The sequence below is a fragment of the Poecilia mexicana genome, unplaced genomic scaffold, assembly GCF_051168715.1.
Source record: "Poecilia mexicana isolate PSO_F unplaced genomic scaffold, ASM5116871v1 scaffold_3, whole genome shotgun sequence".
NCBI lineage: Eukaryota > Metazoa > Chordata > Actinopteri > Cyprinodontiformes > Poeciliidae > Poecilia > Poecilia mexicana.
In genome coordinates this window covers 31127309-31143359 of record NW_028263372.1, presented here as the reverse complement: position 1 = coordinate 31143359, position 16051 = coordinate 31127309, and the positions used below count along the sequence as shown (strand labels likewise).

The window sequence follows — 16051 nt, the reverse complement described above, 5'->3', positions numbered from 1 at the left end:
ATAGCACATTTCAGCAGCAAGGCATTTCAAGGTGCTTTACATAATTAAAGAAAAAGAACAGCATGTGACATTGAATAAACAGTAAGAAAGAGAAAGAGATACTTTTCTACGGAATTTAAGCGCCTGCCGTTGCCGGACTCCGCCGTCCGTTTAATATGGGTATGTAATTTATTCTTTATAAGTCTACATTCTAACTTCCTTCTCTCCTCAGAGTACTTAGGACATAACAACAAAACATGTTTTACTGTCTCTTCTTGAAAACAAAAATCACAATTACCTGATGGATGTTTCCCCATTTTAAATAGTGTACTATTTAAACCAGTATGACCAAAACGTAACCTGGATATAATGTTTTCTCCTTTTCTACTTCTTCCTGTTCCCCTCATTGCACCAACTTTCCTTTAAATACTATAAAGCCATCTACCAGTTCTATCTTCTTCCCACTGCTTCTGCCATATTTCCTTAAACTTTTGTTTTATAATAGATTTTATTTCCTCTTTACTAAATGGAATCAGAATCTCAATAGAATTATTTTTTTGAAGCTTGTTTTGCATTTTTATCAGTAACTCATTTCCTTTTATTCCTACATGAGATGGAACCCATGCAAAAATGACTATTAATCCCATGGCCTGAATTCTATAAAGTAATAACTGAATTTCCAATAAAAGGTCTGGTCTACTATTAGACTGATTATTTTTAATTGAGTGTAATGATGAACTTGAATCAGAACAAATTAAACTTCTCAAAGGACGAACCTCTTCAATCCAACCTAAAGCCAAAATGATAACCATCATCTCCCCTGTAAACACTGAGACCCCATCAGTAATCCAATTACATTTTTTAATACTAAATTCTGGGATGATACACGACACGCCATTATTGCTACTTAAACTCTTAGGAGCATCTGTATACACTTGAACATAACCATAATATTTATTATCTATTTATGATGATTGATTCTGAAAATTTTCCTTTTTTCCTCTTCTCCAACAATAAGTCCACAACGATATCATGAAATAGAGATGGATGGACCAGTCAAAGAGGAACTGTTTGACTGGTCCGTTTTTGATTTATCGTCTATAAACAACAATGTGTTTTATTAATAACAATCCAATATGCGTAACATGCAGATATGTGCAGCACTCTTCACTCTGTTCATTGCAAAATCGTGTCCAAACCATCAACTTATATAATATTAGAATGACCCAGTCAAAGTCCAGACCAAATCCAATTGTTAATTTGTGGGTTAAAAATTAATTTTCAAATATATTCTCCCTCTAATGTGACTGATACTGAGTTATTTTGTAAAGAAGAACTTGCAAGAATGTGATTTTTTATCAATGTAAAGTTGATTGATGCAAATCCCCAGAACTTGCTGTGTCTTCAGTGGAATGTGGTTCTGAAAATCACCGATTCAGTAATATTCAGATGATTATTTGTAACAAAAACTAAAAATCATGCATATTTTTTCTTTCACCTCACAGTTATTCTCTGGTTTGTGTTTGTTGCTCTTCTCCTCTCGGCTTCTCCTTCCAAGCAGTTGCCACAGCACAGCAGCCTCCCCCAATCCACAGCTGCATACAGATGGACTTAGCACAAGTTTTATACCGAATGCCCTTCCTGATGCAAACCTTCCTGTTGTCAGCAACAAGGAGTGGGTTTCAAACGAGGACCAACTTGCAGGGCCACTTGCTGTCGCATCTGACCCATTGACAACCTCAGTAAGGTTTGTGACGTGACAGAAATATGACAATATTAAAGGACAATTACGGTAATATTTTATCAACACACTGCATTTAGTTATTCATTTATTTTGCTGCAGTAAAAGTTGTGTCTAGCATTTAACCTGGCAACATTTTTTCATCAGATATCGACAGTGTTTTGAGACAAGAAGGAGTGTTGTCTATTACTCATGTGAGGGAATTTATAGCGTTATTCCAGGTAGGAGGAATAGATCTGTTAAACATCAATCTATGATTTTAGTCACTTTCTTCTTCAAAAATGTTAGTTACAGATTGAATAAGTAATTATTAATTGTATTATTACAAAAAAATATTTAACACCATGTATATTATAATGGCTTTAACATCACTTGTACAGTCCTTGTGTTCAAAATGTGCAATGTAAAGCAATTCAAAGACGGGCATAAATTGCCTTTCAAGCATATCTTAGAAAATAACTGTGAATACAAACGTGCTAAACAAAGAAGCACAGATACATATTGACAGCTTCCTGTTTTTCACCACAGATGATTCATCTGCAGGACCGAGTACTTCACGTGTGCTGTACACCACTTCTGTCAATAAGCAACAAAAGGCATCATGGAAGTCACCAGAACAAGACTTCACCTGAATGTGATGCATAAATCCATTACATGCATGTATTTTGTTCATTTCACTTTTGTGCTACTCCAGGACAATGCAACAGTGTTGACCTGACAGATTTAACCACAAGATTTAGCATTGTTCATACAACTTGAACTTTTCACATTTTGTCACATAACTTCAAATGACTTTGAAAACATAAAGGAAAATTAAAATGAAATTTGTTCTGTATGCATTACATGGATTTGTATTGGTTTGTCTCTATCAGTCTTAATTTTGTGCCAGTTCCTTGTAAAACAACTTGAACTCAATCAAGCTTGTTAGTGACTGGAAATTAATTTTCTAGCTGTGACATAGATTCAAAATTAGACTTAGGTCTCTATTTTGACTTGGTCATTTTAAGATATGTTTACTGTCATCCTGATGGAAGATAAAACTCTATCTAATATCTATTGGAGGCTGCAAAACTAAGAAGTTAGGATGTTAAGAAGTGAGGATACTGTTATAGAAGCCAAATCAAATATGAAATTCTTCTGCTGACACAGAAGTGAAACTACGCACAAGTGGACTGTGCTTACTCATTACATAACAGGATGTAGTTGGTTGCACTAGTTTTTATTTAGCTTTAACAGAGTAAAGGAGACTGTACACAAAACACACACCATATTTATACGATTTCTATTTGTAAAATAAATCTGTCTTTTATCTTCTTGTTCATCAATATACACTGCATGTTCTACTGTGTAAAATCCCAGTGAAATACATAGAAGTTTGTTGTTTTATCATGACAAAATGTGAAAATTCCAATTTGTAAGAAAACTTTTGAATTAGATTGCAAATTCTACTATTTTGAGTTGTTTTTTTGTTGTTTTTGTTTTGTGCAATGGACAATATGTGTAGTTTATGATGCATTATGGGCTCAACTAGTTGTGTGCTTAATTAATTTTATTTTACCAATGTGTTTCACTTTTTGCCCTGTAAATACTGAATGATGATGGCAATACTGTTTTGGTTAGTACACCTATGGCTTCAATGTTCGCTATGTCCACTACATTTATGTAAAGTGAATAAGTAAATCTCTATCCAATTCTTTGAAAACGTACACATTTTGGAGCCAACAGTGTGAAAATAAATACATTTACAACCATTAGTGCTGTGAAAAGTTTAAAAGTAAGAAAAAAGAAAACCGGGAAATTGCATTTTTCAAGACTAGCTTGAACTCTTAAATGACTCTGAAATGCTTTAATAATTATGATTTATGTAATTCCCTCTTGAGACAAATGGCATTTATTTCTGATTGTTGCATACTTTCTTTTTTATCGCAGCCACAGATGAGTTCTGTATTTTTCACACTTATATAAACCTTCAATTTCCTCAAAAGCCGACAGTGCGCCTTAGAACCCGGTGCGCCTTATGTATGGAGCAATGCTGAGTCACAACAGGTCTAGCAACTACGGCAAGCAGCCGCCGACTTCATTTTCGCCCGTAGAAAAATAAGTGCGTGGTGCATGCTGGGATAGTTGTCGGAACGCTGGTTTGTAATCTATTTATAAAGTTTAACTGACCTATCTATCTACCGACCTGATAATGAGGTCGTCTACAGGTCATTTAGCACCACGTTCTCTATGAACATGCTGTGCGCGAACGGAGAAGGGTGACCATCATCTGGCCGCGCCCCGGCCCAGTTGCCGAAGGCTCTCCTCGCCGAGTCGGACTGTTTTAACATTCCGTTTAGTGCAGCTAATCTAGTGGATGCATAACGTAACTCCAGCCTCTACTGTAGCGTCTATTCTATGCGCCTTAAAATGCGGTGCACCTTACATTTGAAAAAAGTTTTAAACTAGGGCCTTCATTGAAGGTGCTCCTACTAATCCTGTAGGATGGTTCAGACAGTACTTCTTTGATAGTTTTCAGAAATGTGTCCTCTTTGTCCACAGTAGCTAAGGTAAGGATCTTAGCCGCTCCTCTGTCTTGCAGTCGAAGAAGATTGTCATACTTGTCATGAAACAAAGGTAAACCCACTACTGGTACTCCATGGTAAATGGCCTCCTGGACTCCATTTGTTCCTCCGTGAGCCACAAATAGTTTCACCTTTGGATGTCCTAAAAGGTATTTTTGTGGCGTCCAGTTAACCAGTAAAGTGTTTTTTCCCACATTGACTGGTTTGCTACCTTTATAGCTCCTGATTACTTTCTGAGGTAACTGACCAAAAGCTTCAATAATTTTGTTCATCACATCTGATGCTGCTCTCAGATGTAATGATGTTCTGGACAAAGAGTTATAAAATTTTTATTAAAAGCCAAAATGGTTCACAACTGCATTTGTAAAAATAAGATTATTAGAAAAAATAAAAATAAAATACAGAGAGTTCTTTGAATGAATTATTGAAAAATAATTTAATTATTCTGTGTCTTCATGACTCTGTGATGTTAGAGTCAGATTTGTGTCAGAGATGCAAGAAGTAATATTTTTGTCAAAGATTGTGACATAGTAAACTCTAAGCTCTGGTTTGGATATATCATATAGAAAAAAATTAAAACCAAATAAAACAATTTGTAGCAATCAATCACAAGTAAACATTTCAGCCAAAAATAAAAATAAAAACCACACATTGTTTCATTTAGTACCTTTTTATACATAAATATCCTTATGTATAAAAAGGCATAAAAGTATCATTTTATAAGATTTCAGGCTTTATAATAAGCTTGCATTTTTTACAGCTATTAAAGCAATATTGTGACACACGCACTTAGTTTTATATATAAAGGATTAAAATCCTAACAATAGCAATGTGTTCATGAAAACCCAAGTAATGATTCACTGTCCAAAAAGGGTGACATCATGTGGTCATAGGTTGTTATTACAGTTCATCTGACTTATCCTATTGGCTGCTCCTTGTACAGAAACATTTTGCTGTACTATATTCTCACATGCAAATACACATGGGAAATGCTGATGTTTAACAGCTAAATACTGTAAACTCAGAATGTTATGTTGATAAAGTTTGTGCAAAAAGAGAGAACCTTTTTTTTTCTATATGGATGACTTTATGATATAAATAGTATTTGACGTCAAATGAAAGAAAAAAAGTCAACCAGAAGCACTTTTGATTGTGGTTTGCATGTTTAGTCCTCTCAAATTGCATGCTTGACAAAAAATGGACTCTAAAGGTCAGAGAGGGCTTTTTTATTATGACAAACCTTCTATCTTATTTTGAGCTTCTACTAAATATAAAAGGTATGCAAAGACAAAAAGTAATATATGTGGTTTATGATTCTTATGTTTGTCTCTGGGATGAACACGTCTATGATAACAACTTTAAACAGCCTACTCAAATAGCCCATAGCAATTTGACTCAGTCAGTTCAGATAAAGTCTTCTCAGTGCTCATTTGGCTGCTCTGTACTAGATCTTCCACAGATACTGTGTGAATGGGTTTCAGAGGCAGGGGCACCACCAGGAATCTTGGGCCCCCTGACAAAAAATTAAATTGGGCCCCCCATGCGGAGCTGCTGTTATAATTTTTTTAGTCTATTTGACCCATAAAAAGCGTCAGAATTTTAAAGGCTTGCATCTGCCTTGCTTTCTTTGGTTCAGTACTGATAATAAGCACAATATTTACTGCTCATGAATTTTGCATCCAACAGTCCACATCCAGTATGCAGGTAGGTTGCTTATTTTTTTTTCTATTAGTTTTAGATTACTGAAATATCTCTCCCTATGAACAACAGCCGAAAGCAACATGCAAAATATACATAAAGCAATCCAGACTTATCAAAAAAAATACTATGTAGTTCCATTTTATTTAAGCTACAGTATAACTTTAATAAAAAATATGTTTTCTCCACATTTGTAAATGAGACAGATAATCTGTGAAAACAGTCTCCTCCACCTCCTTCCTGAATTACTATTGCTAACGTAATGCCCTGTTCTGACCAAAAGCAACCAATCAGAACCAGCAGGACGATCTTAGTGCTGTCAATCAACTTCATTCACTCTCTGCTAAATGTGCTAATAGTGGAAAAACAACTTATCATTACAGGACAAATGTTTATCTGCCATCATTACAAACTGAACATTCGCAACAGGCTGCGCTAGCTACAGGATAGCACTGAGCAAGGGGAGGGAGGATGAGCCACATGAGATTGTGATTGACTGCACTAAAACTCTCCTCCCACTGATTGGTTGTATCTACATACTACTGGGGGAAGGCAGAGGAAATAGATTTTTCACAGATTATCTCTTATACCGTACTGTCACAATATAATGGCAGTTTTAACAAATATCTGAAAAAAAAAAGTTGCATACTGCAGCTTTAATTTCACTTAAGAGAGGACCGATCAGCAGGGACGTGGGTTAGAACTGCTGCTGACTGACTTATATGTTGCTAAGTGTGATAAAAGGTACAGGGTACAAGTTAAATATATGAATATCTTTGTATTTCTTTTTCCTTAATTCATTAAATGCTAGTGAAAAGGAAGCAAACAGTAGTCTGTAGCAAAGCTAGCTATGCTGAATGGTCGATAATCTCACACAGTCTACCCACCTCTCTTGGAGAAAAACTGGGCTATGAATTGACACTCTTGTCTTTTTTTCTCTCCTTCTCTATTTTTCTATTTTTTTGAAAACCTGACTTTATTATTTTTCTTAGCAGCATAGTAACCTGTCAGTCAGGGGGCCTTAGAATTGTCCTAACTTTTCCCCCGTGTACTGTCCCCCTGTTCAGAGGATATCATGATCATTGTCTGGCTTCTGCCTTCTAAACAAAATTACTTTGAAAGCTCAAGGATGTTGATGTATAAGAGTCTAAATAGCTGTTGCAGGAAATGTTCATGAGGTACAGAGCTTTGAACAGCATTCATACCCTTAGTATCTTTACACATTCTGTCAAATTACAACCAGAAACTCCTCAATGTAATTCTCATGAGATTTTTTGCTCACAGGGTGAACAAAGGCTTTGACTTACATGCAAAAGCTATTCTGGTAGAAAGTTAACACTGAACATCTCCCCCAAACAAACTACACCCACAACAACCATGAAGAACACAGCTGGGGCTGTGGTGTAGTGGTTGAACCTTTATTTATTCACCACTTTTTCCTTAAACATTCATGAATTATTTCATTTTATTTTACAGTTATTTAAAATGCCTTAGGTTTAACATTGCTGTTTTAACCTTTCTTCACATATAATTCTTGGTTTGTTGTAAAGAGTGTTGTATTTTGCCCGTCAGTCAGTTGTGAAGATGAGTTTATTAATCTTATTCCTCTTTTTTTGCTTAGACTGTATTGTTTAGTTTAATCTTCTAATAATGCAGACTAATAAGGTACAGGTGTGTTTCAGGTCTATGTGAAACAAGTGGATCTGGGGAGCTGAGAGGAGTTTAAGGAGAATTGTAACAAGTAAATTATGCATTTTTTGTGGCTTATCAAAGATGGCAGAAATGAAGCCGTCATCGTACAAAATCCAGTAAGAAGAAACTCAAAATGTCTCCCGATCCTCTCTACCTACCTTCTTCCTTGTCACTGGTATAAGAAGATGCAGAACTAAATCCAATAGAAAATCTAATGCTAGACTTGAAATTTTATTTCCAGAAATGCTCTCAATCCAATCTGACTGAGTGTGAGAAATTTAGCAAGAAGAATGGGCAGAAATGCAGTAGGCCAGCAACGAAGAATAAGGAAGTGATGCATTATAGTTCCTGCTTGCTTTGTCTGTAGATGCAGGAACAAGTCATCAGGTCTGATTAGAAGGTTTATGTGAGCGAGTCAGAGTCCTGCTGAAGATGAAGAAAATACTTGTTTTCTGTAAGTAAACTGACAGCAGAAAGAATCAAAATCTACATTTTAATTATTTTTGCACAATGAATATTGATGTGACTCTACACTTTTTGTCTTCAAGACATTTTGCTAAACCAGGTCATTGGCCAGACAGAGGGTGAGCGCAATATACGACAATACTTAACAGAACAAGATGCATTTTAAGATGTTATGTTGCTACATTTGTCTGTGTGTCTTTTTCTGTAGACTTGTATCCTGTAAAGATTCTGGTCCGGCAGAGATCTATAAGCGAGGGCAGTGACCTTTATGTAACCTGCAGCATGTTCGGGCAAAAGAAATACCCCTCTTTTTATGTTTATTTACTGAAAGATGGACAAGGATTTCAGAAATCAAATCAGAAGCAAAATTTGGATGATGTTCTTTTCACAATATCTAATGTTCATCTTGATCACAGTGGAAATTACAGCTGCTTGTTCTCCACTACAAATTACAACCTTTCTGATGTAGAAAGGAAAGGACAGGACGTTGCTGAGATTCTGGTAATAGGTGAGTATTTTTTATTCTTGTCAATCCCACATGCAGCTGCTTTCATTTCTTATTTTCTCCAACTGCTATGCAGCCAATTTCATTTCAGCAGAGCTCTCCATAGCTGGACCCTTCACAGTTCATGAGGGAAGCAACGTTGAGTTTAAATGCACCTTTTCACAAATCCTGCACACTCTCAATAACTGTCAACTCATCTACTGTTACCTGAAGAAGAATGAGACCATCCTTCAAGTACAAGTATTTGATCTTGCTCGGATGGAAGCCTCTTTCACCATTGAAGGTGCCGTTTCAAGGGATTCAGGTCCATATAGTTGCCTTTTGCTGCCGTCAAAATGCTTCCAGAAACAATGGAATGAGCTTCAGGGAATAAATACGGTGATTCTGGAGGTCAAAGGTGGGAATTTTTCCACAATGTATTTTACGTTCCACATTTTTCCTCTTTAAACATCTCTGAAAATTTATGTCATTAAATTTAATTTGTATTTTAGAGAATTTGATCCCATGGGCGGCTTTGTCTTGTGGAATTACATTCCTTATTTTGCTTTTCATTCTGTGTCTGGGATGGATGATTTACAAAAGTTGCTTCAAAGTTTTTTACAAGCCATGGTGAGTCTTCGTTTAGCTGCACTTCCTGTTGGCAGACGGAAGAAATAAACAGACAGTGATTGAATACAAAGTAAATGTAATACATAAGGAAGAATTTGCTTTCTGTTTGAATTATGTATTTTCTCATTTTGATAGTGAGCAGCAGAATACAGATGTGTTGGCACCGACAGATGTGGAACCTCAAGAGGGTATGTAGGTTAGAATCAACAAAAATATTATTTAGAAAATCTATTCTTTAAGAGGTATATAATGATTTGACAGGGAAAATATTCTCACTCATCTGCTTCAATTTAAATACTTTTTATGTAATAAACAGAGGAAATACATTTTTTCTCTTTCAAAGTTTATAATGCTTAAGGCAAAGCCTGTTGAATTTCAAATGTTTCTGAACTTTCATAATTTTCTCCTGCTTTAAATTTCTTCAAGATTTTTTATGATAAAGAACATAAGTACAAAATCTCACTGAAATGACTGATGGCTGGTTTTTTGTAATTTTTTTCCAATTAATTTAATGTTCCTCTTTCAAGGATCAGATCAAGAGAATTCTTTCAGCATGGAGAGTGAAGAAGAGTAAGTTTGCAAATTAGTCAAATGTCTAAAATCTGTAATTAAATTGTTTGTTTATATATTTATATGTTTTATTAATAAAAATCCAACATGTGTAACATGCAGGTGCATGTAGCCTTCTCAAACCATCAGCTGATATAAATATCCATATGTTAGAATGACCCAGTCAAACTCCAGGCCAAATCCAATTGTTAATTTGTGGGTTAAAAATCTATGATTAAATATATTCTCCCTCTAATTTCACTGATACTAAGTTATTTTGTAAAGAAGAACCTGCAAAAATGTGCTTTTCTATCGATGTAAAGTCGATTGCTCCAAATCCCCAAAACTTGCTGTGAATTAAATGGAATGTGGTTCTGAAAAGCACCAATTCAGTAATATCCAGATGTCTATTTGTAACAAAAACTAAAAATCATGCATATTTTTTCTTTCACCTCACAGTTATTCTCCGGTTTGTGTTTGTTGATGTTCTCCTCTCGGCTTCTCCTTCTAAGCAGTTGCTACAGCACAGCAGCCTCCCCCAATCCACAGCTGCATACAGATCGACTTAGCACAAGTTTTATACCGAATGTCCTTCCTTATGCAAACCTTCCTGATGTCAGCAACAAGGAGTGGGTTTCAAACGAGGACCAACTTGCAGGGCCACTTGCTGTTGCATCTGAGCCATTGGCAACCTCAGTAAGGTTTGTGATGTGACAGAAATATAAAAATGTTAAAAGACAATTAATGTTGTTAGTAACACACTGTATTTAGTTATTTATTAATTAATTTATTTTGCTGGGGTAAAAGTTGTGTCTAGCATTTAACCTGACAATATTTTTCATCAGAAATGAACAGCATTTCGAGACAACAGGGGATGTCACCTTTTACTCATGTGAGGGAATTTACAGCGTTATTCCAGGTAGGAGGTCATCATTTACTTTCAGTCTGTCAAGATATTATAAGTTAGATGTGTTAAATATCAACACCTGATTTTAATCACTTTCTTCTCCAAAAATATTACTTATAGATTGAATAAGTCATTATTACTTATATTATTACAAAAATATTAAACTCCATGTATATTATAATTGCTTTAACATCACTTGTACAGTGCTTGTGTTCAATATGTGCAATATAAAACATTTTAAAGATGTGCATAAATTGCCTTTCAAGCATATCGTAGAAAATAACTGTGAATACAAAAGTGCTAAACAAAGAAGCACAGATACATCTTGACAGCTTCCTGTTTTTTCACCACAGATGATTCATCCGCTGGACCAAGTACTTCACGTATGCTGTACGCCACTTCTTTCAAAAAAAAGGCATCATGAAAGTCACCAGAATAAGACTTCACCTGAATGTGATGCATAAATCCATTACATGCATGTATTTTGTTCATTTCACTTTTGTGCTACTCCAGGACAATGCAACAGCGTTGACCTGACAGATTTAGCCACAAGGACAGTGCATTCTTCATACAACTTGAACTTTTCACATTTTGTCACATAATTTCGAATGACTTTGAAAATGCAAAGTAAAATTAAAATGATATTTTTTTCATATGCATTACATGGATTTGTATTGGTTTGTCTCCATCAGTCTTAATTTTGTGCCAGTTCCTTGTAAAATAACTTGAACTCAATCAAGCTTGTTAGTGACTGAAAATTAATTTTTTTGCTGTGACACAGATTCAAAATTAGACTTTGGTCTACATTTTGACTGGGTCATTTTAAGATGTGTTTAATGTCATCCTGATGGAAGATAAAACTCAGTCTAATATCTATTGGAGGCTGCAAAGCTAGCAAAGAAGTTAGGATGTTATTATATAAGTCAAATCCACTGTGAACTTCTTCTTCTTACACTGAAGTGAAACTACACACATGTGGACTGTGCTTACTCATTACATAACAGGATCAAGTTGGTTGCACTGGTTTTTATTTAGCTGTAACAGAGTGAAGGAGACTGTACACAACGACACACACTAAAAAAATATATTTTATCTTCTTGTTCATCAATATACGCTGCATGTTCTACTGTGTAAAATCCCAGTGAAACACAAAGAAGTTTGTTGTTTTTCATGAAAAAATGTGAAAATTCCAAGTCATATGAAAACTTTTGTATTACGATGGAAATTCTACAATTTTGTTGTTGTTCTTTGTTGGGTGTTTTTGTCTGTTGGAGAGTACTTATGTGTACTTTATTAAGCATTGTGGGGCTCAACTAGTTGTGTGCTTAATTCATTTAATTTTACCAATGTGTTTCACTTTTTGCTCTGTAAATACTGAATGCTGATGGCAATACTGTTTTGGTTAGTACACCTATGGCTGCAATGTTCACTATGTCCACTTGATTTATGTAAAGTGAATAATAAATGTCTATTCAGTTCTTTAAGAAAAAGTACATTTTGGAGCCAACATTGTGAAAATAAATAAATTTACAATCATTAGTGCTGTGAAAAGTTTAAAAGTAAGAAAAAGAAAACTGGGGAATTGCATTTTTCAAGACTTACCAGTAGATGTCGCTATTGACCTGAACTCTTAAATGACTTTCAATGAAATGCTTTAATAATTATGATTTATGTAATTCCCTCTTGAGACAAATGGCATTTATTGCTGGTTGTTGCATACTTTGCTTTTATCGCAACCACAGATGTGTAATCTTGCACCTAGTGTGTAACAGTACATAATGTGCTTACTTCCCTTAAAGATTTAAGTGAAACACGATATTTATATCATTCAACATATTCAGTCAACATCGGGTCAGTTTAAATGAAGGAAATACAGAAACCTAGATCCAGAGTGAATTAAAGTAAACCATGATAACCAACACAGAACCTTTTCATTTTTTCTTTGTTTGATTAGTTTTTCCTTTCAAGCATTTTTCAAGACAAAGCAATCTGAAAGTCGTGACAAATGAAAATGTAATCACTGCAACAACAAACAGGAAGAACAGGAAAACATCTACAGAGTAGTAGGAATACCAAGGCAGTCTGTGGGACTCGGTTCTCAGATGAGCTGCACCTTGGTGTCTTATTGCAAATTCTATCCAGAAGAGGGCGGTATCGATCGGCTTCATTGGCTGATCCTTGTGCAATCTGGAGAGTCTCTGCATGTTAATTCTGTAGGATGGTTCAGACAGTACTTCTTTGACAGTTTTCAGAAATGTGTCCTCTTTGTCCACAGTGGCTAAGGTAAGGATCTTAGCCGCTCCTTTGTCTTGCAGTCGAAGAAGATTGTCATACTGGTCATAAAACACAGGTAAACCCACTACTGGTACTCCATGGTAAATGGCCTCCTGGACTCCATTTGTTCCTCCATTAGCTACAAATAGTTTCACCTTTGGATGTCCTAAAAGGTATTTTTGTGGCATCCAGTTAACCAGTAAAGTGTTGGCTGGTTTGTCAATGTGGGAATCACTTGTAATATTTATTGGAATATTGTAGAAGTCAAATCCACTGTGAATATTTTCTGCTTACACTGAGGTGAAACTACACACATGTGGACTGTGCTTACTCATTACATAACATCAGGAGCAAGTTGTTTGCACTGGTTTTTATTTAGCTGTAACAGAGTGAAGGAGATTGTACACAAAGACACCAACCATATTTATATGATTTTTATTTGTAAAAAAAAATCTGTCTTTTATCTTCTTGGTCATCAATATACACTGCATGTTCTACTGTGTAAAATCCCAGTGAAATACAAAGAAGTTTGTTGTTTTATAATGACAAAATGTGAAAATTCCAAGTTGTATGAAAACTTTTGTATTATGTTGAAAATTCTACTATTTCGGGTTTTTTTTTTTTTTGTTTTTGTTTTGTCTATTGGAGAGTACTTATGTGTACTTTATGAAGCATTGTGGGGCTCAACTAGTTGTGTGCTTAATTCATTTAATTTTACCAATGTGTTTCACTTTTTGCTCTGTAAATACTGAATGCTGATGGCAATAATGTTTTAGTTAGTACACCTATGGCTGCAATGTTCACTATGTCAACTTGGTTTATGTAAAGTAAATAAAAAAAATTCCTATTCAGTTCTTTGAAAAAGTACATTTTGGAGCCAACAGAGTGAACATAAATTTACAATCAGGGGCGCGGTATAGGGGGGAAAAGTGTTGACAATTCTAGAGGCCCTGACCAACAAGGGGCCCTTCACAATTCAATTATTTCTTATTTGTTCATAGACATAAAAAATTTGTGGCCCTGTCAATTACAAAATTAATCATATTGTAATTTCAAATATTGTTTTTAGCAGTAAATATTTTGTTCCCACTCCTAGATAAAAAAAACAAACACATATCCATATTTGCCCTGAACCCCCCTATCTGCGTTCAATGGTTTGTTCCTGTATGGAGCGCTTGACGCTGTTCAGCTGCAAACAGTGGAAGACACGAATGATTGTGGCACTTACTATGCTGCTAAAAACGTTACAAAATCAGGTTTTCAAAAAAAGGAGAGAGGGAGGGAGAGAGAGAAAAAAGCAAGAGTGCTAATTTATAACCCAGTTTTTCTCCAAGAGATGTGAGTAGACTGTGTGAGATTATCAACCATTTAGCATAGTTAGTTTAGCTACAAACCACTGTTTGCCTCCTTTTCACTAGCATTTAATGATTTAAGGGAAAAAAATGACCAACATATTCATATATTTAACTTGTCCCTTGTACCTTTTACCTCTTAACAACAGATGAGTCAGTCAGCAGCATCTCTAACCCACATCCCTCCTGACCACGTCCTGTAATGATAAGTTGTTTCTCCACCATTAGCACATTTAGCAGTGAGTGAATGAGGCTAATTGACAGCGCTAAGAGCGTCCTACTAGTTCTGATTGGTTGTTTTGGTCAGAACGGTCCATTACTTTAACCAGTAATAGTAATTCAGGAAGAAGATGGAGGAGATTGATTGTTTTCAAATATTATCTGTCTCATAACAAACTGCTACGACATCATAACAGCTTTAACAAATATGGAGATAACATATTTTATATTAAAGTTATGTTCTGCAGCTTGAATAAAATGCAAGTACATAGCATTTTTAGAAGTCTGGATTGCTTTATCTGTAGTTGCCCATTGTTTTTGACTGTTGCTCATGGGGAGAGTCATTTCAGTAATCTAAAACTAATAGAAAAAAAATTAAGTAACCTACTTGCATACTGGATGTGGACTGTTGGATGTAAAATTCATGAACAGTAAATATTGTGCTAATTATTGAACCAAAGAAAGCAGATGCAAGCTTTTAAAATTGTGATGTTATTTATGGGTCAAATAGACTCAAAAAATTGTAACAGCAGCTGCGCAGGGGGGCCCACGATTCCTGGCAGCGCTCCTGTTTACAACCATTAGTGCTGTGAAAAGTTTAACAGTAAGAAAAAGAAAACCAGGGAATTGTATTTTTTAAGACTAACCAGTAGATGTCGCTATTGACCTGAACTCTTGTTAATCCTGTAGGATGGTTCAGATAGTACTTCGTTGATAGTCATACTGATCATAAAACACAGGTAAACCCACTACTGGTACTCCATGGTAAATGGCCTCCTGGACTCCATTTGTTCCTCCATGAGTCACAAATAGTTTCACCTTTGGATGTCCTAAAAAGTCTTTTTGTGGCATCCAGTCAACCAGTAAAGTGTTTTTTCCCCACATTGGCTACCTTTATACCTCCCGATTACTTTCTGAGGTAACTGACCAAAAGCTTCAATTATTTTGTTCGTCACATCTGATGTTGCCCGCAGATGTAATGATATTCTGGACAAAGAGTTATAATTTTTTTTATTAAAACTCAAAATGATTCAGAACTGCATTTGTAAAAATATGATTATTAGGGAAAAAAAGTACAGACAGTTCTTTGAAAGAATTATTGAAAAATAATTAAATTCTTCTGTGTTTTCATGACTCTATGACGTTAGAGTCACATTCGTGTTAGAGATGCAAGAAGTAATATTTTTGTCAAAGGGTGTCAAAAAAATATGATACATTGTTTCATTTATTACTTAAGTATGCTTATGTATAAAAAGACATAAAAGTTTCATTTGGAAGATTTCAGGCTTTACAAGAAGCTCGTTTTTTTAACAGCTATTAAAATAATACTGTGAAAGACACACTTAGTTTAATTTATAATTTATAAAGGATTAAAATCCTAACAATAACAACGTGTTCATGAAAACCCAAGCAATGATTCAAACTGCTCCAAAAGGGTGACATCATGTTGTCATGGGTTGTTATTACAGTTCTCCTGACTTGTCATCCTATTGGTTG

General features: G+C 35.2%; 1 protein-coding gene and 1 long non-coding RNA gene across 2 annotated transcripts; both read left to right on the top strand.

Moving 5' to 3' along the window:
• The first annotated feature begins 1090 nt into the window (after window positions 1-1090).
• On the top strand, window positions 1091-3606 carry LOC106922142 (uncharacterized). The gene is made up of 3 exons (XR_001419121.2): window positions 1091-1726; window positions 1868-1941; window positions 2249-3606. It is a non-coding gene; the product is annotated as an uncharacterized LOC106922142 (long non-coding RNA).
• A 4446-nt stretch (window positions 3607-8052) lies between these two features.
• Window positions 8053-12635, top strand: LOC148160274 (uncharacterized). Its single transcript, XM_088004429.1, has 9 exons — window positions 8053-8258; window positions 8348-8647; window positions 8721-9041; window positions 9136-9253; window positions 9389-9441; window positions 9781-9823; window positions 10318-10503; window positions 10648-10721; window positions 11063-12635. Exons 2-9 carry the CDS (start codon window positions 8422-8424, stop codon window positions 11131-11133), a joined length of 1092 nt encoding a protein of 363 aa, XP_087860555.1. The 5' UTR covers window positions 8053-8258; window positions 8348-8421; the 3' UTR covers window positions 11134-12635.
• Window positions 12636-16051: the final 3416 nt, after the last annotated feature.

Excerpts from the sequence above, each read along its gene's own strand:
- LOC148160274 (XM_088004429.1), top strand. The coding sequence starts at position 8,422 with ATGTTCGGGCAAAAGAAATACCCCTCTTTTTATGTTTATTTACTGAAA. Across the intron at positions 9,442-9,780 it reads AGATGTGGAACCTCAAGAGG|GATCAGATCAAGAGAATTCT; the intron begins GTATGTAGGTTA and ends TCCTCTTTCAAG. Across the intron at positions 10,504-10,647 it reads CCATTGGCAACCTCAGTAAG|AAATGAACAGCATTTCGAGA; the intron begins GTTTGTGATGTG and ends ATTTTTCATCAG.